The following is a 24,660-nucleotide window of genomic DNA, read 5'->3' as shown; positions in this document are numbered from 1 at the left end:
AGAGGGTGTTTTGCAAGTGGATGAGCCCGTTTGCATCCCTTTCTATCTATTCTTCGCACCTTATCAAAAAGTGCACACCGAACGGACCATCATATGAGCCCGCTTTAGTGGGCGAGTGGAGCCTTGGGAGGCCTACATACAGCACCACCCTCACCTGTGTGCAGCACCATACACTTCGATAATTCCAGCAACAGTACCCGGGAGTTCTGTTTGAATGGGTGACAAGTACGCGCGGTTAACCAATCAGCAAGGATAGGTCATGAATATGCAACGAACCTGCAAGGGCCAATGGGCGGGTGAGGAGGTTCTTTTAAACGGCTTCAGGCACCGTCCAATCAGGCTGTTCTCGTGCTTTTGAAGCTAGCGCGAGGCTGCCAGAGGAGACCAGTGCTCTGTGGAACGCGCGTCTGTCTGTCCTGTGTTTCCTATACGGAGTGAGCAGTACAGGTAGGTACAGCGCGAGCGCTCCCAAGGCGGCTGCGGGTGTTCTCGGGCGCGTTCCTCCAGACTCTGCCTCTGGATACGCGCGCCTCTGTGTCGTGCTGACAATTTGTCGCTAGGCTGACGTGTGGTTTGCAAGGCGGCGACATCCCTATCGGTTCGGTGTGCGCCTTATGCAGGCACGATCTCTCGTCATACGGTGTCGGGTTGGATCTAAACTTACTTGATATTTATTTTTAAAAAATATATATTTTTGTCTATTACAGCTATTTCTAGCGTTGTCTGTTAGTTGTGCTATATGCTTGTTGTTGTTGGAATTTTTGTTATTACCGTAGACCTGTTCAACTTTTTCCTGTGTCCCATTGCTGGTGTATTATACCGGTGCGAGCTTTGAATGTGGTAGTGGCAGGGCATTTTTTTTTTCTTTAGTCAGATGTCAACAAAATGATTGTGTGTTTTCAATGGTGTATATTTGGGCTGATTGCTGTGCGTTCGGACTTGGTGCCTCGGCGCTGTCCGGGTGCGCATTGCCGTGTCTATTCTGCATTAACATGGCTGTCCCTCTGACAGGATCATCGCCTTGTGCTATGGGCGGGGAGGGGGGTGCCCGCTTCTTCCGCTGTTTACTCCTGCGGCATTTATTATACACTCGCCAAAATGAACTGTCACTCTGCCCCATCGCTTGCTCTCTTCATTCCAGCGCCGATCAAATTTCCTGGTGCCCCGGTACCCCTCTCAGCACAACTGTTTCCCCCAACTCGCGTCCTCTCAGCGCAGCATTAACATGGCTGGCGATCCTCATAGAGAAAGACGAGACGCGTGAGGTGGAGGGAGGGAGGGGGGGCGCCCTCTAACGACCCCTCTCCACACTCTCCCTAGTGCCCCAGGCCGGAGAAAATGACGCAGCCCCCACGGCCATCGCTTTCCCTTGGCTGTCCCGTCCCTTTCTCGCACTTTGCCACCTCCCCGGCGCGGATAGTCACTTTTTCGAGCCCGCTGCCGCGCCTGCTTGGCTGGCTGTATAATGGCTGCGCTGTTGAGTCTTTGTTAAACAGTGCAGCGCCAATGGCGGGAGGGGGGGTGGCGCCGAAACTTGCTCGCCGCTCGGAAACGGGAGAGAATTCCTAAAAACATGTATAGGGGAATAGCTGGGGAATCGCTTTCTGTCTTTAATGCCGTTTTCCCCGTGTATTGTGGGTTTTCCGCTGGGCTCCAGCGCCTCGGTAAACGCCGATGTGGGCGTTCACTGCTTTGTTAGTGCAGCCTCGCTCCCGATAGAGAAGCCATTTTAGTGAATGGAAAGCTATGGCAAAGAAGCAGCCGCGGCTCAGCTATATCCTCAATACCACACTATATACTATCATTGCAGCCCTATTCTCCATGGGTACTGCGCTCCCGCGACTCCCCGCTAGCCGCTTCTCCCCAAATATCACGCCAGCCGGCTTCGGGGGCACATTTGGACGGTAGTTTCTTTCATGAAGAAGCTTATCACAAAATGGAAGATGAATTATTGGTCTCGGGGTGACCAGTGTGTTTGTGCTCTGGATAGCCCTTCAGTATGAGTGCTCCTCATACATATACAGAGCCCATTTCCCCGCATGCCAGGCGCTCCTGCTCCGGGACATTTACCTGCCGCAGGTAGAAACAAGTTATTTTAAAGCTTGTTTTTGTTTGCTGCTTGATGACCTTGGGTGTGGGGAGAGGAAAAAGATGGCGGGAACCAAAACGCTGCATTTTTAATCTGACATTTTTTTGCTAAGTTTAATACATTTGTGGAGTGTCGCTTTTCCTCTTTGAACCAATACACCTGTGCTGTCCGTGCACCGTTAGCATTTCTAAACCTATATTTTAGATTGTTGGCGTGGATTTGGAAAAAATATATTTTATTAAAGTGTTCTGGATCTTTACGAAACTTGGTATCCATTATTCTACATAGACATATTATTTTTTTTTTGATTATTTTTTGATTTTTTTAAAAAATGTTTCTTATCGTCAATATTGACATGGTCTGTCATGATTATGCTTTTTTTCAAGATTGCCAGGCTAATTCCCATTGATTGTAAACAAATCACCCACCCCTGCCCAGGCAGCTGTGTAGTTGCTTGCCTTCGCCGGATCAGTTGATCTACGTGGATTGTAATTGCTGTTTGAGGACATGCCTTTATGCTTGGGCATGATCAATTGGGTACCCTGCCCCTAAGTTATAGACTGGTCCCATTTCGATTATTGACAGAAATAGTGTTTGTAGGTGGTTATATTTGATTTCATTTTACGCCAGCAGGTTCAACATGGCAAAAGGAGACCCCAAGAAGCCCAAGGGCAAAATGTCTGCATATGCCTATTTTGTTCAAACGTGCCGTGAGGAGCACAAGAAGAAGAGCCCAGAAATTCCAGTCAACTTCGCTGAATTCTCCAAGAAATGTTCGGAGCGATGGAAGGTATGTGATTGACCAATTTCCTAAAATATAGGCTTCACATTTCAGTTTTGGGGTGTTGCCAGTGGCTGGCTCCAACTGTACGTTTTGAGATGTTGTACTTCTTTCAGATCATGTCCGGCAAAGAGAAGTCCAAATTTGATGATCTCGCAAAAGCCGACAAAGTACGATATGACAAAGAAATGAAAGATTTTGGGCCAACCAAGGGAGGGAAGAGAAAGAAGGATCCCAATGCACCCAAAAGGCCACCGTAAGTATTGGCAAAATGCTGTCCATATAATTTCTTCTCTTCTGTTACACATTAACCTGCATGAACACTCCAGAATTGGTAGCTTCTGAGCTTTCAATGTGCCCCCCCCCCATTACAGTGAGTCTTGTGTGCATGCAGCTACAACGTTATAATTTGGCATCTTTCATCCAAACCTCTTAACTGATATGAGGGATGAATCCGTAGCAACATTTGGGATAAGCAGCTCATTTGGGATGAGGAATGGCCACTGCATTGGGCGGGAACATGCACAGCAATAGCTTAGGTATTGCTAGATGGGTATGTTGGTGTACGCATTTTGAGGAGGCTCAAACTTTGTACTTAGTTATGTTGTGGATTGATGGTGTAAATGTACTGGCTAACTGAGAGCCATTTCAGTATTGGGTAGGCATTTACAATCACGTGCTACGTGTTGCCTTCTTCGGGGTGGCTATCTTGGCAAGGTCCCTCATCAGGATTTGTATCATCCTGGCACGGCTAGGCAGAAACACCTGCACCTACAACAAATCCAATGGTGAAAAACACGCAGGGTAGTGATTTCCGTTATCGAGCCATGGCTAATGCCAGAATCTGTTGGCATATCGTAACTGGTTCTCAGGTTAAAATGGAGATTCTGTTAACTCCCTCATTGATGTTCCTTGGTGCTTAATGCCCATGTCTTTCTTCAGGTCTGGGTTCTTCCTGTTTTGCTCTGATTTCCGGCCCAAGATAAAATCTACGAATCCCGGCATTTCCATTGGTGACATTGCTAAGAAGTTGGGAGAAATGTGGAACAATCTCAGTGATGGTGAGAAACAGCCATACAACCTCAAGGCAGGAAAACTAAAGGAGAAATACGAAAAGGTGAGTGCATTGTAGGTGGTATAGAATTGAAAAATCCCAGAGGTGTTCAATTGCTTGTGTTAATGTTGGGGCGGGCAGGTAACCCTTGTGCTAAGCTGTTAACTGAAATTTCTCTAGGGCTTTGAGGCTGATCCCTTCAAGGATGACCAAAAGGAAAATTGCATAGCATGCCTCCTTGTGGTGTATAACCCAGACCTAGCGAAGTTTGAGTTGACCTGAACTCCCGAATATCAATGCACAGGATACAACTTTCAGTAATGTCTTGCATGTCAATACCTGTTCATTAGCAGTTCTAAATACTGCCAAGCCTTCTTGAATGCACACCCAGCGAGGGACCTGGGTACACCTACCAATTGGGCTGGGGTGGCATCTTTTAAATGCTGTGCACTAGCCAACAATTTTGTGCTCCTTGTATGTATAGAATTGAGGTGGGCAGTGACTTCTTTCGGGTGGCCAAATGCTTCTAACTTTATTTGTACCCATTCTTTTAGTGTGGCTCGGTAGTCCCGCAATTTGGAGACCCTTTCAAGTGATCTTTAAAATCCAAGTTTGAGGCATTCTCTCCCGTAGGTAGATGGTCCCATTACCAGCGTAAATAAACACTTGTTTTATCACATCTTCATGACTGATCACGCTAAGTTTTCCACCATCTGGGTAGCAAATGGGAATGTATGGTATATTGTGTGTGTCTCCTAAACGGCAGTCATCAATCTTTTTTTTTTTTTATGCGTTTTTTGTAATTTATTTGTATAGGATGTTGCAGACTATAAATCTAAAGGAAAATTTGATGGTGCCAAGGTTTCCGCAAAACCTGTTCCCCGAAAAAAGGTTGAGGAGGATGAGGATGATGAAGACGAGGAAGATGATGAGGACGAGGAGGAAGAGGAAGATGATGAATAAGAACAATGATTCTGTGAATATACTAGAGTAGAGTAGGGGCGGGGCGGGCTGCAAGTGGCTCTTGAGTCTACTGCCCTTATTGGGTTTAATTATAAAGATTGGATAATGCTCTTTGTAGTTTCTAAAATGCTCTTATGGTTGTAACTGGTTTACTAAGTGGCAATGGGTGTATGAGCATCCTGAAACTGTATCAAAGTTGTAAATATTTCCAAACCTTTTTAAAATAAAAAAAAATGGGGGAGGGGGGTGAACAATAAGGCGCTCTAATGATCTCCTCACTCTGCACTTTTGCTGTTGGTGTAACAAGCATTTAAGATGTTTCAGGCATTTTTTTTAATTTGTAAGTTCTATATGGTTATTGGCTAGAAAATCCTGGGTTATGAACTGTACATATCGGTAGTCTGTAAAATAAACTAGACCTGTTCTTGTGGTACATGCTTGGAGTTGTTGGTGCCTTAGGGGGGGAGAAATGTAGTTTTTGGAAGGTTGTACCTTCCATATGGTGCCGGTGTAACCCAAAGCATGCACTGTGAGGGTAAATCTATTTACACTACAGTGAGCGTGCATTTAGCAAAAAGTTGTCTTTCTGTATATAGTGAAATAGCGTTCAATGCCGTTATTAGTTGTGGACATGGTTTCAGCTGGCATGGTATGAGTTTGTTTTAGTTAAGTGTGGTAGTTTTAACTATACAACTCGACAAATGACTTCACTGACTAAAAGTGAAGCATTGGGGAGGGCAGACATCTCAAAGCATTCTGTACTTAAATTGCAATGTTACGTTATTTTTTCTATGTTTTAGAATGCTGAAATGTTTTTGAAAGCAAAATAAAACAGTATTACATTTTTGTTTTTTTTAATATTGGATATATTTGCCCTCATTTAACCACTTGTGATGGGTTGGCATTTTGGGGTGGTTAAAGCATCCATGTGAGCGTCAATGTTTGTATTCACAGCTTTCTTAATATTTGGAACACATACAGCTTCAAGTAGGTTAACATTTTGGCAAGTCTGGTGTCCGTTCTGCCGTACTTTATGCGACTACTTCTGGAGTCTGCAATTCGCTGTTTGGTGTCTTGCTAATGCAGGATATTGAATAGCATGCACTTATCATTTTTGGCAAATGATCTCACTGCAAGCGGCATGTTAGCAGACTGTGCCTGTGACCTGTATTTGTCGACCTGTTAAGTGATAAAACTATCACTGCTTTTAAAAGCAGTGGTTTATATGCAAGGAAGTTTCAACCGTTTGGCATCCTTTCTTCCAACATTGGCATTGTTGCCATGAATGTGTCTTGCTGAGCAGGAGTGATTGTTTTCCACATGTTTGGTGCGCACGCATGGGTCCGAGGTGCTGTGCTTGTGAGCAGAAGGACACGCCTTTCTTCCGAAAGGCTTGGTTCTTCATTCAGGCATGCTGCCTGTATTGCGCCCTCCACCACTAATGCCAGTGATTTACAACCCATTTTGGCGTACCTCAGTGCATCTTTTTCAAACAACGTAACAGTACTGCTACTGAGATAATACCATGGGTACTCCGTTGCCCACCAGGCACAGGCCTTTGCTTTACATTCTCAGCCTCTATGCGGAAACACTATTCCTGGTGTCAAAGATAATTGGTGCAGTGGTGTATCCAGTAGATAGCAAACAGCAGAATGCTATAATCGAATTACAAAATCACCTGGATGGTGTAGGATGGCAGACATTGGGCTACCTAATCTACACTCGGGACTATACCTTGACACGGAACCTAGAAATCTCTCAGCTCTTCTCTTGGTGCTTCGGAAGTGCCCCCATAACCCAAGAGCGCAGCTATTTTGCTGGTCTATGCTTTACAAATCGAACCCTTTGGATTAGTCACAGCTCCTGTGGACCATTTGGCGTATATATGTGTGTATATACACACATCCCAGTAACGACGCCCCCCGCCCCAACCAATGTTCATTTTGTAGTGGGTACTATTGTTTGCGATAACTGAATTTGGGTTAAACCCCAGGGATGCCTGTGGATTGGAACTGCAAAATCGGATGGGACTCTCTTGTGGCTCATGAACCCGTGCGGTCTAGGACTGCATGCACCTAGCTGAGTAAGTCCTAGGATGCATACAATGAAGATTAGGGAATACACCAGCTGTGTTGGAATCCTAGCACCTGATTATTCCACACATCTAAATATGTCATTCTGTCTCATTTCTACAGGTTCCACAATGTTTTGTCTGGTCTTGGCCAGATTAGTTAACACTCGACTGGTGGGCTCCACCAGGTTAGGTGTTGGAATGATGGGTTATCCTGGCATTCAAGTCTGGACCTAGCTGGTTATGCAACTACATTTTTGGCGGTTTAGTTGGCACTGGGCACTTCCTAGTATGTTGTGTGCTTTGGTTCCCTTAAGTTCATTTGATTATTAACATGGGGCACTCATTACTTTTTTTGACAAAGCTGATATTCCCGATAATGTTTTATTTGCTGGACTGCAGTGCACTGGTATGTTTTTGCTACAGCTTCCATCAAGTCTGTGTGGTGCATACATCGGCCACAATAGTTAAAAAAACGGAATCCAGCAAATAGCCTGCACACGTTTCGCAATCCTTTACCATTTTTTTTTTTTTAAATTAGAAGTTCTGTTATTGGGGAACTATGCACAAATGCTTGGAAGGCTTCAAAGGCTAACTGTGTTGTGTGAGCCAGCCCCATGAGGAACTTTTTGAGAGGGCTGCTTTGAGACCATGAATTAGCAGGGAGCACCACAGTAAGACTGTCAATTCCGATCACAAATTCATAATACGTTTACAGATGGTGGTAGTATTCCCACAAAGGGTGCCGATACAGTCGCCACAAGTATTGAGCCAGTGAAAGGGAGAAACAGATTATTCGAGCATATGCCACGGACAAACCAAAAGTATGTATTTGAGAGCTGGCAACTAACAATCTAAGGGGGTCAAGTGCCTCAAAGTATAGAGGAGGAGTAATTGCTTAAATTACATTAAGCGTCACTGCAGCAAGTGGTGGGGAGTGAGAGCTCCCTCTTTAGCAAGAGAAGTTTAAGTCGAGCATTCAAATTCACAGTTGGGTTTACTTTGATTGTTATGGGCAGTGGGTTCCAGTGTAGGGAGGAGCGGAAGCGAGGAGGCACAAGGAGGGTATGGTGCAGTGATGTTGATTTTGGGGTAGGAGTGGAGGGAAGCTTACTAGTTATGCCTGTGCAAAAACGTTTTCTAAACTGCACATTTGCTATAACCCAAAGGAATGGGAACCAGAGCAGCATGGTGGTCTTGCCAACTCCATGTATACTATTGGAACTGGGTCTGGTTGGAAGATTCTCTCTGATTTCCCCCTTGAGTCCTGGGTTACTCTAAGTAGGCCACACGTCTTGTAAAATGGGTTTGGTAAGACTGCATTCACGACTTGGGCCATTACATGCCTAGTATAGGGGGATGAGCTAACATACGCCATTTTAAAACCTAATGTATCTAAGCAATGGTAGAGTAGAATGCTGCAAGGTAAGTTACTTGAGGGAAATTTTCCTTTGGAATACACAAAGGTGTCCCCCTTCCCCTATCCTTTGTATTGGTTATTTTTATGAGCACTATACAGCAAAACTTGTTTTAAGGCGATGGTGGGTGGGGTGTCGGTGTAGGGATGAGGAAGAATAGCATGAGGGGAGGGGGTAGAAGGAAGGGAAACAAGCTCTGCCGAGGTCGTGAGACTATTTGGAAAGTGCGAGTGCTCAGACATGGAAAAGGGAGATGTGGGGTAGAGGGTGAGAAGTCTAACAAATGCAGAACAAGTGGGTAAATTGCAGGGGGGAGGGGACGGACGGACATGCAATTATGACTAGCAGGTAAGAGTGACTGCAGACCGAACTCCTCGGCTCATGGAATGCTAAATCAGGAATGCAAGCAAATAAGACTAAAACTGGAGTGGGTGCACATATTTGGATGCCACGCCCTATGGTGCAAGGTGCTACATCACATTTGCAGGTACAAGTAGGCAAGGTGCAAACATTCGACTGCTGACCAAGTTGAGGGGCGCTACATCAACCATGCAGGTCGTTCAGGTCTCAGGATGAAGGCAAGCAAGAGCAATGCGCATGGACTGCTGAACCAGTGATGGAGGAGGGAGTGAGCAGGAAGGGTAGGCAGGAATTGGGAAGCTAATGGGGGGGGGGGTGTAGCGGGTAGACGTATGCAGGGTGACGTAACAAAGGAATGCACATAGCAAGCCAACCACTGATTGCTAAAACGTTGTGCTAGTTAAGCTTCTCTTAACCATATTAATTGTTCTACAGTGTCCTCTGCAAGACCGGTTAAGACATTGGTCAATTTCTTTATAAAAGGTGTCCCGATCCGCGGATACCGGCTGGTCAGCTAGCACACTTAGTTACTTTATCGTTTCGAGACCTGCGTGCAGCCTACAGTCAGGAGTATACATGGGGCTTGCAAGTGTTATTTCTAAGCTACCATATGAGTTAGTGGCAGAGCACCTGGCGTAATGACAATTTTTTTTTTGACCAACCCTTTCTTGGTTCTTTGCACTGAAGTACCATTGGAAACTAGCAATGGCAAAGCCAACCGATTTGGCATTTGTGTAGGCATATGCCAGACACTGATCTTTTTCAAGGTACTCCTGCTGTTTTATGACCAGTTAGTATTGTTATGGCAGTGCCTGTGAAACGTCTTTCCCATGTCTAGACCAAAAAGCAAAACTGCTGTTAATGTTTCGTAGATGGTGTTACCAGTGTATGGATTGCTTTTCAATTGGGACTGTATTACAATTCTGGTTTGAGGACTAGAATTATTATTTTCAGGGGGGGTGGATATTGGGAAATTGCCACATTCTAGTATTGGGCTGTGGGCTGCCACTCCTAACAATGCCCCTCCCTTTTTTGGGTACATCGCTGTTGCTAGCCTACTAGGTGCTGTTTCCTGTTTGAGAATTCCACTACAGTCCCAAGGGAAGAACAATGTTATCTGTTGCATCCTGTTATGCCTATTTGTGTGAATGGAACCCTAATGGTGCATGTTCTTGTGTGAAATGCTGAATGTTATCATACCCGTGTAACATGTCGCCTACTTTGCCCTGGTGTTGGATGCTTGGTGGCTACGCCCATCTCCATATTTGCCCCATTAGCTACCTGTGAAAGGACATTTACCTGGGCCAGCTGCATTACATAGATGATCAAAACGGTGTAGTTTCAATCGATAACCCACCTACTGATATACACGATACCTCATACTCCCGTTTCCCCAACTCTCTGAAAATCTATCTGCATGTTGCACCCCTCGACACTCGCGCAACACTCCCTTCAGATCACCAGAATTAACCTTCTTTAAGCAAAGGAGTAAAACATGATGGAATCACAAGACATAGTTGTATACCATGTGTGGGGAAAACAAACTGCACTCAATAGACAACCGACCTTCCGACCGTTACTGGCATACACCTGCAACGCTTGAGGGGTTCACTCGCCAACTCTTTCACAGCGACACAAGTAAAAGAGCATGCAAGGCTCAATCTAGCCTCATTTGGGGCTGTTCGGACACGCTCTGGCGATGGCCATTAGAAAACAAGTCGATGCATTCCTGGGATTTCCCATGGGTGGTCTGGGTGGAACTGCGCCCGAAATGCTCCCAGAAGGTGATTAGGAATGCTGGCATTGAAACCCGGGGCAAGTGGTCTTCAAACTGGGTCTGGCGCAGCTACAGGGCTCCAGAGTCATGACTGTTACTAATATAAAAAAATTAAGGTGACTGCTTTAAAAAGAGAATATGTAGGCACTACAAAATCCGCTTATTTTAATGATCCTGCGGTGTTTAGAAACAATGTGTTTACTAAACGGAGGGGTGAGGTGTTCAGTAGTTGAGAAAGTTAGAATACCACTGCTGTGGGCGAGATTCCTGATTTTCTGAGCTGTTTCCAGTTGATGGCATTGTGTTACGTATGCCTACTTGTTTCTGTTCTGTTTTGTCGGGGAGCGGGATGGGGGGGGGGGGGCGCAGGGGCGATTGGTGAGCAGTTAGTTGCATGGTTAAGTGTTTCCAGCCGGCTGTCGATTTGTTCCTTATAACCAACACGGCGCAAGAGTTTACTAATGGGGCTTTTATGTTTGTGTAGACTTTAGCATCTTTACAGTTGAGTGAGAGCTGGCATGTTCCCATATGTCATTCTATATATGCAAGTAACTGTCACTGTAACTTACCTGTGTCTAACTTGAAGGGTCTGGTGTCCTCCAGGTAAGCAAAGCGACATGGTTGTACAGCCTAGTTATCTAGAATACCCAGTGCGTTAATCGCCTTAAAACTATATGAATCCTCACTATATGAATCCTCTTTTCCCCACAGCACATCATTGAACCTATTGCTATAACGAAGTCTTCATGTACTGTATCCTCTTCCCTCTAGCAGAAAGTCCCTACACACTAAATGAAATGCGCAGTTTTTACCTATTCATCACTTCTGTACATGAACGTGTCTCATCCATATCCACATGGAATCCTCAAACCCCAATGTAGTAACAGTCTGTCCCTTAGAAACCCTCATGTACTCTATTATCTTATGGACTGTTGTTTACGAGTTAAATAGAATTTTTTAGCATTAATTTATAGTCCAGAGCAACTCTGTAGTTTATCCAACGTGTAGCTTGTTTGCATTTTTTTGTGTTGGATTTTCTGTCTAGGTATGTTGTGTAAGATGTGCTTGGCATCATCATATGCGATAAATCTCCACATGCTGCGGTTTTAGACCGTTTTAGCTTGTATGAGGCATGTGTGTCTCCTTGTTGCGCTGTGCAACTGCTTCCATTGGAGATCTGTGTTGCTGCCTGATCAACCCCCTAACATATATAATGGTTGTGTTGAGCTATCCCTTGATAGTGCGCAGAGAAATAATGGAATGGCAAGTAGTGATGATTAATAAATTCTTTATTTTTGTGATGTTAGAGCCTTTGTGGATGACACGTGTTTCGGCAGAGCTGCCATTTTTTGAATCCAGGCTATATAGATAGCTCATAAGTCACTGCATAATGCATAAAGGTGCTGAAGTTCACAGGGATGAATCCCTCCTGGTACAAAAGTCCTCCTCTGGTACATATGGGGCGCGTAGGTACTGCAGCAGGTGTCATCACAAACAGTCCCTCACTAAGAATGCAACCCCCTAACATAGTCGTGCCCTGGTGCACTCCCAACTCCAGTCTTCCTAGACCATACCACAGCTGTATGGCCTTGTTCCCTCCTACCAACTGTGACAGGCTTCTCACCAGTGCCCTGTGGCTCGCATGTCACTTCCTCATGTTACCATCTCTGCCATCTTGTAAGTGTCTAACATGGTCTCATACAGTTGCTCACCAGAGCTGGTCCCAGACATCCATGCACTTTGCCAGCACACATTCCTTCAGTGCCCACCTTTGGCAACAGTCCAGCACCACACACTCCTTTGTTGGTCTGCTTATTCGATGCCTGACCAACGCTACTCCGGATGCCACCAGTGCAAATGGCCCCCTTTCCCACACCCTCATGCATGCTGGTAACCTTGAGAACGGCTCCTTGTCCATTGCAAGAACTGCTCCTGTGCTCTCCAGCACTGACCTCGAGTGATGTCCACTCCTCGCCCTTCTTCACCCCTATCGTTGTCCCTCTTCTTACAAACCAGAGAACCCAGTGCCAATTTGGATATTCACAACATTGTGGGGCATTTGTAGGCCCAGGACCCCTGTTTAGCACAGGCTAAAGACTTCTGGCAATCCATTCCCAGGAACATCTCTTCAACTGAGTAAAAACATGTTCTTCTCCAAGTTAAGGACTACACTCGGGAAGTCCCCACTGTATTGGTCCCAGTGAGGTATGCTTGCACATGCTCCCTCTTCTGCAGCTCCATTTGAAGGGAACCTGGGCATAGTGAACTCTCTGGGAAGGCATACCTTTCAGAAGTCTGAGTTTCAAGGTGGATATAGCCAGGTGGCCCATCTACTCCTACCCCCAGCTTCACCACTTGATCAGACTTTTATTTTTTGGGATGCTTGGAGGAACAGCACCTGACCTTTGGTGTGAAAGCTTATCACCTGCCTCTTCTCTTTTAGTACTCTTCACCCCGTTTAAACTGATTTGGATGACACACACATCCAGGCTTCACAAGAAACCGTGGTGGATGAGGTGTTCTTGAGGTTTTTCTTTAGATTACTTGCAATTCCCATTGAAAACCACTGTGGCCTGCACGCCATTCTTGGTCAATTCAGGATGATCATGTGGCTCAAATTGTTTCTGCCTGGAGACTAGTGCTTTGTGGATTTAAAGGATGTGTAATTGCTTCTGTATATGGAAGCATCGCCCGCACTGTCTATATTTGAAGCGCGTGTCGCGTATTCTAAACCTGCCAGGTAGCACTACACAAAACAAAGAAATAAATAATACACGAGCAGCACTTGTTTATGAAAACTCAAGGCACGAAGTAGACTAGCAAATTAAGCAGACCCTTCAACCCGGTTTAGGGATAAGATCTGCATGCTGGCCTCTAGTAACCACACAAGGAACCTGCAGCACAGGTCGAAGAATAGACAGCTGTATTATGTGGATTAACTTCCATGAAGAGCCAGCATCGGTGAAAGGAGAGTCCTGTCTCACGCATCAATGATATAACTTTCACCATAAAGTTCTTAAGAGGTCCCAAGATCATCTAAAAAGCCCAATCCTCGGCTTCGCTGACATAGAAGCCAAAGATCACGACCCACCCTTTTTTTAAAATGTGCATATTTCCTCTCAGTTGTGACGTACTGTCTCTAGAACCGGCCAGTTTGTGTCATTAGTGTATCAGAAGAGCACCCGGCCCAAGATACCAAATATGTTTGGTTGGATGAGCGTGGAGTAAGGATGAGTGTTTAGATTGCATGAGCGTACAAAGCGGATGAGTGTACAGAGCGGATGAGTGAAACGCCTGATCTCGAACACCTGAAACGAATAAAAGTGCATAGAACGGACTTGATCGCATAGAATTGCGTGACGTACGTGATTTGCCTTGGAATGCAGGTAACATTTGAAAGAGCATACATCCCATCATACCACACCCCACGCTTACTCTCCTCTTGACACCACCACTCAACTAGAACACAGATACTATGACCCCAATCGGTATAACTGTTCTCATATCAACATCTCGCGCTCACTCCCCATCACGCAATGTAAACGCTGCTGGTTACACGGTTACACCCCCCTCCCCCGCCACCCAGCCAGGCGTTCTCCTCAGGCCTAACACAGCCACACTCGGTCTGGATTAATCCTGCAAGAGCGAACACATACTCCTGATCTCAGCCACCACACCTACCGCTATGAAGCAGCTACTACACGAATTCCGCACCAGCTGCACACATACCTGGTGCGCACACGCACCTTTGGACTCTCTACTGACTCGAACTTCGGTTCCCAAGGGCGTTCAACCTACCAGCGCCTTCAGACCATATCAGTGGTATATAAGGCGCTATATAAATGCAAAATAACATAACATTATGGGGTAAGTAGAAGGGATTTGCTCTCCTTTTTTCTTGTGCATGGTTTCAACATGCCTGGTTCTCAATGACACCATAGCAGCGTGGAAGGCTTAAAAGCAAAGCCTGACAACTTCTGAGCCAAAGAGGTGCTCATGTCCTGAAACATTTTGCAAAAAGAGACCTGCTAAGGTGCTCTAGGGCTGCTAGAGTGGTGATTTGATGTACAATATGAACTAGTCCCATAAGGCAGCAACACGTTTTCTTCATGACCAGCACGGAACGAGGGTTTTTCACCAGTTGATCGTTCTTCAGTAGTTATCCCAGATTTCTTTTTTAAAAAAATTATAAATGAATGTTTCCACGTTGTGGGGTCAATGGTGATATATATATATATATATATATATATATATGTGTTGGTGTGACTGGTGTAGTAGCTTTTCCAATCGTAAGCTAGTATGATGTTTGCCCTTGCTGCCGTAGGATATTCCTTTTTAACTGAAGTGTCTCCAAATGGTTCTATTTCAAACAGCTCCGGATATCTCCATCTTATTGTAAAAAGTTATCTTTTTCGTTGTCATCTCAGGTCAACTTTTGTGGTTAATCAGGGTATTGTTGAAGCACACTTCCTGTCATTCAAGGTGTCTCACCGGTGCTGCGTGCCTGCTTTACGAAGCTGTTGCTGTGATATGATAGGGCATTTATAATGCACATATACACAAGTGTTTCAAGGCGTGACGTGGCAAGGGAGGGGAAACGGAAGACAGAGACAGCAATCCTACTAGGCTAGGTGACATTGAGATCGCGGAAGTGGAAAAATGCAGGCGGAAAGGTGAGGGGGCAGTTCAGTACATAGCATGACAGTAAAATAAACCAAGAAAATAAATAGAATAGCAGCCAGCTTGTTGCAAGTGCAAAGTGTAAGTGCAGACATCAAGTGTCAAATACTAGTAGGGGCTCTAAGGATACAGAAACAGTCCCCGACTGCAAGGGTTGCCTGGGGGGCAGTGTAAGTGTGCAACTGGTGAGGGGAAGGGACGGGGGGACCTGTGCCCGAGATCAGAGGGTAGCCACGTAAACCAGTGCTGTTTCAGCTTCAGCCAGGAGATCAACAGGGGAGAGGAGGCTAGCAAGCCGAAGCAAAGAGGAAGGTCCTGAGGTGCTTCTGGAATCGGAGATGGTTCTCCAGTTTCAGAGAGGCAGGGAGGCTGTTTCAAAGGGAGGCCCGAGCTGAAGAAAGAGATCTATCACAAATTCGGTGCTTGGAGAAGCAAGTAACCCTGAGGGAGTTGGAGGCGAATGAGCGAAGAGCTCGAGAAGGAAGATATTTAACAAGAGAGAGTTGAAGGTATTGAGGCCCCAGGCCCCAGAAGGCCTTGTGGACAATGCAGAGGGGTTTTAAACTTACTCCTCGCCACCACTGGGAGCCAGTGCAGAGATTTCAGTCCTGGAGAGATGCGATCCCTAGACTTGAGGCCAAGGACACGTCTCACAGTCCTGTTTTGGATGAGTTGTAGAGGTAGGCAGATTTAGAAAAGAAAAAGGCTGTTGCCTAGAGAGAACCAGAGCTCTGTAGACCGTGAGCTTCTGGGGGAAGGAGAGGAAAGGAAGAATACCTCTGAGGAAGTGCAGCTTGTAGTGTAACTTCTTAGAGACGTCAGAGATGTGAGGAGAGAAGGGAAGTGTGGAGTCGAAGATGACCCCACGGTTTTTAGCCAGACTGCTGATATGGTAGCTCTAGACGTACATTTTGTATGGGCAAACCAACCCTTCCCAAATCAACTGGGAAGCACTGAATCGGCTCCTCACGCCATGAGAAGGCGCTTCTCTGATTTGTGTGATGTGGAGACAGTGCAAGCATTGACAGGGAAGGCCACTCTGGATACCAGAAGTCCAAGATGAGAAGACAGCGGTGAGGAGCGATGAGGGTCCCTGTTCGAGAGTGACGGTTGCAGGAAGATCAGGTTGTCTGCTTGAAGGAGGCTCCCAGGCGCACACAGGTAGGCAGACATGCAGGCTGAGATCACACGAGCAAGCAGGCAGACCTCCAGAAATGGGTAAAACTGGGAAAAGACAGGGGTCATGCAAGCAAGAGCCAGGAAGGACAAAACTCAAATATCAGGACCCAAGAACAGATCAGGTTCCAACCGCAGCTAGGAATAGAAAATAGGGAAAGGGAAGGCCTTCCACAAGAACATGGAGGGAGACTGGGTCAGACAAGAAGGAAGTACAGGGATCAGACTGGAGTGAGCTAGGGGCAAGGACACGGTCAGGGACAAAACTGCATCGAGACATGATGTCCAGCGTCACCAAGCAGCTTAAGTAGGGTGCAGGATGATAGGGAGGCCTGGACCGCAAGCTTTTGTTTGCAGCGGCAACCCAAACAGATTGGATGCACCGAACACAGCTGCCTGCGCATGCATAGCTCTGCACCCTCTTTGCTCTTGCTCCCCACTTTCTCTTTTTCTTGCCTTTGTTCTCCTGCCTCCCCCGACCTGATCCAATTTTGTGTTTCTCCTGCCCTCCATGATTGGCCGGCAGTGTTTGCAGCCCACCTTACCTGTTTGCGGTGTCCAGGCGGTCTTTCAGCCTGCAGCAGGCCTGTGCAAGCGGCTCCTGTTGCCACTGTTCCTGCCCCGGCTTTAGGTAAGTGCTCCCCTCCTTTTCTGCATAGTTTTTTTCCTTTTACCCTTTGGTTCTGCCTCTTTTCTGCACCCTCTTCCCTTCTGCTTTCCCTTTCTCTTGTCCCCGCCTTTCGTCCCTTGTCTCCCCTGACCTGCTCCAGTTTTGGGATTCCCTCCCCAATGTTTAACCACTTCCCTTCCCTCCCCTACCATGATTGGCCTGGTTGTGTTTGCTGCCCTCCTTACCTGATTGTGGGGTCCAGGACAGTCTTTTGATCTGCGGCAGGTCCCGCTTGCACGCACCTGCTGCCACCATTTCTGGACCATTTTCAGGTAAGTACTCCCCTCCTGGCTCCCTCCTTTTCCATAGTTTTTTTTCTTCCTTTGTTGCCTAGTCCTTCCTCTTTTCTGCACCCTCTTTGCTTCTGCCCACCTCTCTTCTCCCTGCCTTTGGTCTCCTGCTTCCCCTCCCCATATTTCTCCCACCCTCTGCCTGCCTCCCTTCAACGTGTTTGCGGCTGCCCTTTTAACAGAAGGACCCAGGGCAGCCTTGCCTGCCAGCCATCGGCAATGGACAACTCCATTTTGGCTGTGTTCGCCTGGTATAAACAACCTACTGCGACTAGTAAGGTAAGTGTGGTGTGGGCAGGGGGAACAGCCATTACTGCACTCCAGTAAAACCCCACCACTGTTTTACCTAATTATCTTAAACCTATTTGCATCTAGCCTGACAATGTAACTGGTATATCTTTACACTGCCAACGTTTGAATCTATGTAGGTTTCATTACACTGGATTTATGCGTGTTTCAAATATAGGTGCATTTTGCCACTGCTGTGTGTTTTAAATCTTTGTCCATTTACACTACTGTGTGTTCCAAATATTGGTGCTCTTCCCACTTCTGGTTGTTTGTATTTTGCCTGACTGCAAGGTGGCCTAATACTGCATTTCACCTGATCGTGCTAGTTGACCTATAACTCTGATTGAGTAGGCTGGCCTAATTTAGCATCTTGCCTGACTCTGCTAGCCAGCCTACAAACGAGTGAGTGCATTGCAGATAGAACTACGTTTGTACTAGAATTGGAGTTCCCTGACGCATTAGACGCCTATAAAGGGGAGCATAGTTAATTCAGTAGGCACATGAAGACCTCTTCTAACCCCACATATACTCTTGCATACCTCCCACTACCCTCGCTCTCTGCTCAGCACCTGCTACACTAGAATGCAGCTATCCCCCCATGATAAATTTGGCCTACCTGCACATATACTATCGATTTCACATACCCAGCACAATACTTCCAGCATTAGAATGCAGCGATCCACCACAAAAAATTTGGTCTAGTTGCACACATGCACCATTTACTGCTCTGACTATCTCCACTGAATGGTGAAAAGTATTATTTATTGGGTATTTATAATGCGCCTATACACAGTGTGTCCCGAGGTGCAACAAAACTGGGGGTGGGGGGCAAAACAGAAATGGTACTTCTAGGTCTTGTGACATTCGGTTTGTGCAAGTGCAGTAACACGAAGTGTGGATAGTGTGGGGGAGGGTCTGTGATAAAAAGCTAGTGCCAGTGGAGACCAGGTGGACAGACCGGGGGGGGGGGGGTGAAGTCCATGAGTTAATTGTGAGGTAAGGTGCTGGAAGGGCTACAAGGGTGTGGGGCTGGAAGGGCAAGTGCAGGTTGGGGGGGTTTGGGGGAGACCAAGTGCAGTGGTAAACTATACTAAGGGGGTCCTAGTGCCCAGTAAGAATCTGAAGATGCCAGGCAGCCATTCAGGAGGCTGACAGGGACATTAGCTGGAGAGGGGGGAGAGGGAGAGGGAAGCGAGAACAGAAAAGGAAGGTCTTGAGAAGTTTCCTGAACTTAAGGAGATCCGGTTCAAGTCTGAGAGGGGCAGGGATGCCATTCCAGAGGAAGGCACATGTGGAGGAGATACCCCGAGTTAGAGCTAGAAGGCTGAAGGGCTCTAGCAGGAAGGTATTTAGGGAGAGAGAGTCGGAAGTAGCAGGGTCCCAGGCCACAGAAAGCCTTGTGGATGATGCAGAGGGTCCTGAACTTGATCCCAGCAGCAACCGGGAGCCAGTGGATTGATACGGTCCCTGGGCTTGAGGCCAAGGATAAGTCTTGCAGTCCTGTTCTGGATTAGTTCATGGGAGGAATTAATTGAGGAAGAGGCTGTTGCATTAGTCCAGCCTGGAGAGGACCAGAACCCTGGAGATCTTGAGCTGCTGGGGGAAGGTGAGGAAAGGGAGAATGCCTCTGAGGAGGTGAAGCTGAAAGTGGACCTTCTTGTCAGTGATGTGAGGAGAGGAGGAGAGAGAGGAGTCAAAGATGACACCAAGGTTTTTTTTGCCTCATGGGTGGGTGGGGCCCATGGACGGCGGCTAGAGTATGGGAGGGAAGGAGGGAGCAGGGGTCCCGATGAGAAGGATCTTTGTCTTACTGGCATTAAGGAAGAGATTGTTAGCAGTGCACATAGCCTGAATAGAAGAAAGGCAGTCCGGAATGACAGAGGAAGAGGCGGCAGAGGAGGGAAGCTTGAAGGAGAGATGTGTGTCATCTGCATAACACTGGAAGTTAGGGGTGAAGGTGCCACGTATATGTTGAAAAGCCAAGGCGAGAGGATTGAGCCCTAAAGCACACCGCATGTGGGGAGAAAAGGGCCCAGTTTATCCTGGGAATGTCGGTCCGGGAGTAAGGAGGTCAACCAGTCCAGAACTATGTCTGTGATGCCATGGGTATATCAGAGGTGATTTATAAGGGTGGCACGATTGACCATATCAAAGGCAGAGGAAAGGTAAAGAAGGATGAGAACGTGAGGAGAGTTGGAATTGAGATTAGAGAGCAAGTCTTCACAAGAGCAGTTTCTGTGCCTCTGGCAGCTCTGAAGCCAGACTGGTGGTCGTGGAGACAACCGACCAGATTCAGTGTAGTGGGTGATGGGCAGCTTTTCCAAGAGTTTGCCCAGGAAGGTGTTATGGGAGAGAAAGGAGAGTAGAGGGGGGCAAGGGAGGCTTGGAGCAGCTGAGGGGCAAGGGTGTGGAGTAAAGGAGATTGAGGACAAGATGTCCTGAGTTTTACAAGTGAAGTGGGAGGCTAGAGAAGTGCAGAGGGCCAGGGAAAGCAGAGGAGAAGTGGAGACTGCAGTAGGGTTGGAGAGTTCCCTGAAGATTTTGAAAAGTTCATCTGTTTTTGGTGGTCACTGAGATGCTGGCTTGGATATAGACCCTCTTCTTCGAGCAGAGGGAGAGTCTGTATTGCTCTTGGAGCAGGTGACGGGCCAGTTTGTCAGAGGATGTGCTCGAAGCCTGCCACTTTCGCTCAGCTCCTCTGCACTTGTGTTTTAGGGCAGCCAGGTCGAAGTCATACCAGGACTTGCACTTGGAAGCAGGTTTCATGCGGATACTCATGATGGGGGCAAGGATGTCAAGAGTGTTGGAGGTGCAGAGATGAAGGTTGGTAAGGGTTGTGTCAGGATGAGAGTCTGAGGTAGGCGGGAGTGAAGGTGGCGGCAAAAGCGGCAACTGCCACTCGCTTCATAGGTCGAATGACAGAGGAAGAGGCTCACAGTGCTGGCGGGGGCTTAGCCGGGGGGCCGAGGAGGAACGAAGAGCATGATCAGACCAGGAGAGAGGAGTAATGAGAGGGTTGGAGATGGGGATGTCTAAAGAGATGAGAACATCCATGGTGTGTCTGGCTTAGTGCGTCGGACTGGAGGGAAGAATGGAGAGGCAAAGAGAGTCCCAGGTTGCAGGAGATCCCAGAGGCCTCATCGGGGGAGTTGAGGTGAATATTGAAGTCTCTGAGGAGGAGAAGCTTGGAGGAGAAGGCCAGGAGGAAAGAGGTGAGGTCTGCCCTTTTTGAGCCGAAATGGGGGACCTGGCCCAGGGCCTGTAGATGGTGGCCAAAGTCAGAGAGCGTCCAGGAGAGACACCAAGCCTGCAGACCAGGCATTCAAAAGTGGTAGTAGGCCTGAGTGGGTATGATAGTAGCAGGGAGGCACTCTGGGAAGATCAGGGCCACACCGCCCCCGGGCCGGTTAGGCCTGGGCTTAGAGAGGATTTTGTAACAGAGCTGGCAGTGAACCATGTCTCTGTGAACAAGGACCTCTAGTCCGAGGTCTTCAAGAAGGTGGCAGAGGATTGTTTGATGGCAGAGCAAAACTGGAGGGTAGCTAAACGGAGCAGGTTGCCACTTTTGAAGGTATTTTGAGGAGTGATACAGGAGTGTGGTACACCCGTCTGAGGTGGCAGAGGGGAGGAAGTTGAGAGACAGAAGCGCTTATCAAGAAGGAGGAGGAGGCTGGTCTGAGAGCCCTGGACCATGACATTTAGATAGACATTAATGATAACCATAGAGGACAGGGAGGAGACCAAGAATACCTCACAGATTAGACTTTCGTAGAAAAGAGGGAAAAGCCAAAACATTTGTATTAAACACAGCAGCAAATGCAAGACGTAACACCTTGTCAGTTGTTGCTGGTTGACTGCTGCGCTGCATGCTCCCATGGTGAACACCGGCAAACACCCTCGAGCTGCTGCTGTGGGAGCTGCCCTTTGCCTCGGGTAGTGGGGCTGCCCTGAGCGCTTCAGTTTACTAGGGCCTAGTCCCCAATTGAGGGTCAGGGGAGGGAGAAGGGAGACCAACTAGAAGCAGGCTCAGGGGGCCTGGTAATAAAATGCTGCGAGAAGTTACAAATATGCACAAAAAAGCACCAGAACGAGCCACGGCTTGGATGATAATGCCCCTACCTTTTGCTCCTACACACTTTCACGATCTGAATGCACCATGTCTTGAAGATCATCTGTTTTTCCCCTTGTCTCCCCTCCTTGCATGGTGGCACCTCAATGCACTTGGATGAACTGCAGAATTGTCGTCAGACCTATTTGCAGTTATCTACACCGTTAATTGTATGATGAGCACTTGCAGTGCTCGTGCAGACTCGTATCGTTCAGAAATTCAAGGGCTCTGAATGTTTTTTCCCCACCTTCTTGAGCTCTTTGAAACACTTGTTTTTGTGTAAAGTTGCTTTACAAATAATACCATAACATACAGCAGGGTGGAGAATGCTGCACAGAGCTCAATGCAAGTAAGCACCTCCCACTGCACACCAGACACAGGCCTAGTGCTTAATCAGGGTGAGGGGGAGGGAAAAAGGGGACAAAACAGGACAAACAGGAAGCAGGCTCAGGGGGTCTGGTAATACAATGCCGTGAGGCAGCAATAAGTTACGAATATGCTCAAAACCAATGACCAGTAACATAACTAACAATGGCTGCACTCACAGTCACCGGTGATCGAACCATGTGGAACCGAAGCCTATGCCAGCGTGGGTAAAGCTGCCAAGAGTGTGCCCGGAAGCTGGCCCGGTAATGACAGGTAAGTGATCTGACACTTCTTACCAGTGGCGGCTAGTGAATTGTTTCACTGGTGTGGTATAAGTATTTCCCTCTAATGAATTTGTAATACCAAGTCTAGAGCCGTAGCCACAAACAACCAACTTAGTGAAATGGTTGGAATTGTCCTATAGCTGAGTCTGGTCCACAAAGAATCTTAACACAAGTTAGGGAGTTTATTAAATACACACAATTACTCCTCCTGGGTTTAGCTCAAAATAGAAAACTTGAGGGAATAGAACAGTCTTTTTCTCTGAAAGTTCCAACAGGGTGGGACGGCTTTATAAGAAAATATCCAAGTTTGAGCTTCTTCCCTATCAATAACAGTCTTAAGATTGTGTCCCTCTGTGTCTTCCTGCTTAGCTTACGCTGTAAGTGGGATACAACAATCTCTAATGCCTATTGTAAGTCTGTGCCAAGAGCTGTAGGTAGTAACTGATCTTCTGTGTCAGACAGAGCCAGCTGGTCTGACTTTCCCCTGTTTCCACATGTGGACTTTCCACCTCCATATCCTAGTTTCATGGCATCCCTCTTCACCAACCTCAGTCCTGCCCTTCCTGGAAGCCAGGTCCTGGGTTTGTTCCTTCTCCCAGTAAGAGTTTGGCCCCTTCAGATTGGGACCTTACCCATATCACCTGACTTGGGCAAAGTGTGTTCCATCCGAATCTTACTTGTTAGGTCCTTGCTAGCAAACCAATGTTCTCCAACCTTCTTGCAATGTCGCCAGCCTCCTGTTTCCTTTCACCAGCCCCATCTCCTTTATCCCAGCAGCCTCCATATAACTTCCAGCAACAACCACCTTAAAAATTCCTTCTCCATATGACCTTCACACTCCTCCCTTTAACAACCTCTGCTCTCCTGCTCCTTCAGCCCCTTCTAAACTCCTGTTTTGCTGATTCTTTCCTCCCCACTGAAGACCGGAGGACACAGCGACATCAAAGATAAGCTCCATCTGTGCTTATGTACAAACGCACCACTTCGGTGGACACCTGCTGCAGGCACGGCTACCCATCCACGCACTTTAGAATGCAGCTACGATTATGACAAATTCGGTCTAGCTGGTCACACTGAAACACCAGACTGGCCTCAACGCTTCTGCCATTAGAATACATTGATGACCTACAACACATTTAATTGTAGCTGGGTACATATGGAGCCTCCTGCACTAGCGCTGTGTCGTGATCCCACCCGTCCACATACCTGACCTCTTGCATAGCTTACCGGAGACTAGCCAGCCCTGCTATGTTCTAATCCTGGCCAAATGCACACTTGCATCTTAAGCCTCCTCTTAGAACTTTCGTATACCTGGACTTCGGTCCCCGAGGGCATTCCTAAGACATAGCACGTTGAGGCCATACAAATGGGAAACAGTGCTATGTACATGACTACTAGATTAAAATTAAATCTGCAAGACCATGGACTGGTACAAGAGGCGCAGGAAGTAGTCATAAACGACACAAGAACTTCAAAAGACCTCAGCACTGCCAGGCTTGTGGGTCATAAATACTGTAGTTACAGCTCTGGATCAACAACAAAAATACCAGATGTTCTTAAGTGGGCAGAAAAATGAATGACTGCTGTGTAAAGTGAGAAATAAAAGTGTCTTTTAAATGCTACATTGGTGTTTACTATTTGCTCATAATTCTTACAGGGAATCATGTAGAAAGTTAATTTGTCTTTTTAAATGTTCAGCTTGAGGTGCTCGATGAGTGGTATAATTTGGGTACGGTTTTTAAAAAAAAGTGTTTTTATAATCTTTTTCTAAAATATTAGTGAAAACAGGCCCCTGACCCACCCACCCTTGCCCTATTAACACCCCCGCTCCATAAACCCCCCGTATCCTCCAACCCAGCCAACTAATTAGTAACATGGTTCCACTTGTATCCTCATTGCTAGATCTGCTCATCACACCAGGTCTAATAGTCAGAGTCTGTGTGGGCACCAGTTCATACGGTAGTCGTTGTGGAGGAAGCCCAATACCAGGTCCCAATCCTCTTTGAATTTCCTTTTGTCCCTCCTGGATTGCGCAAGTCACTCATTCCAATGAAACAAACTGCCATATCTTTGCAATCCATTCATGCTCTGTGGGGGCCTCCGTCCTTTTCCATTTTTGGGCCACTAGTTAAAGTCCTGCAATACTGAGTATGATGTACGGGACTCTAATCCATCCCCCATTCCTAGCATTGTCTCTCCATAGTGTCTGTGAATTTGGGGGCTGAAAAGGGTTTTCATAGCCGCATTAACATTGTCCCAAAAGGGTTGCAGAGCTGGGCATACTC

The 24,660-nt window shown here is 47.0% G+C and overlaps 1 protein-coding gene across 5 annotated transcripts; it reads left to right on the top strand.

Annotated features, from left to right (window-relative positions):
* Positions 1-300: 300 nt before the first annotated feature.
* On the top strand, positions 301-5,745 carry HMGB3 (high mobility group box 3). 5 transcript variants are annotated; one of them, XM_069612739.1, is made up of 5 exons: positions 301-447; positions 2,720-2,879; positions 2,987-3,126; positions 3,813-3,987; positions 4,741-5,745. In XM_069612739.1, the coding sequence occupies exons 2-5, from the start codon at positions 2,730-2,732 to the stop codon at positions 4,885-4,887; spliced, it is 612 nt and encodes a 203-aa protein (XP_069468840.1). In that variant the 5' UTR covers positions 301-447; positions 2,720-2,729; the 3' UTR covers positions 4,888-5,745. The 5 variants fall into 5 exon arrangements, with proteins under 5 accessions (XP_069468840.1, XP_069468841.1, XP_069468843.1 ...); XM_069612740.1 differs by having other exon boundaries at positions 312-447; positions 2,723-2,879; XM_069612742.1 differs by lacking the exon at positions 301-447 and adding an exon at positions 459-620 and having other exon boundaries at positions 2,723-2,879.
* Positions 5,746-24,660: the final 18,915 nt, after the last annotated feature.

The sequence above is a fragment of the Ambystoma mexicanum genome, chromosome 5p (genome assembly GCF_040938575.1).
Source record: "Ambystoma mexicanum isolate Mex_15411 chromosome 5p, UKY_AmexF1_1, whole genome shotgun sequence".
In the NCBI taxonomy this organism is placed as follows: domain Eukaryota; kingdom Metazoa; phylum Chordata; class Amphibia; order Caudata; family Ambystomatidae; genus Ambystoma; species Ambystoma mexicanum.
This window is presented reverse-complemented; position numbering and strand designations above follow the sequence as displayed.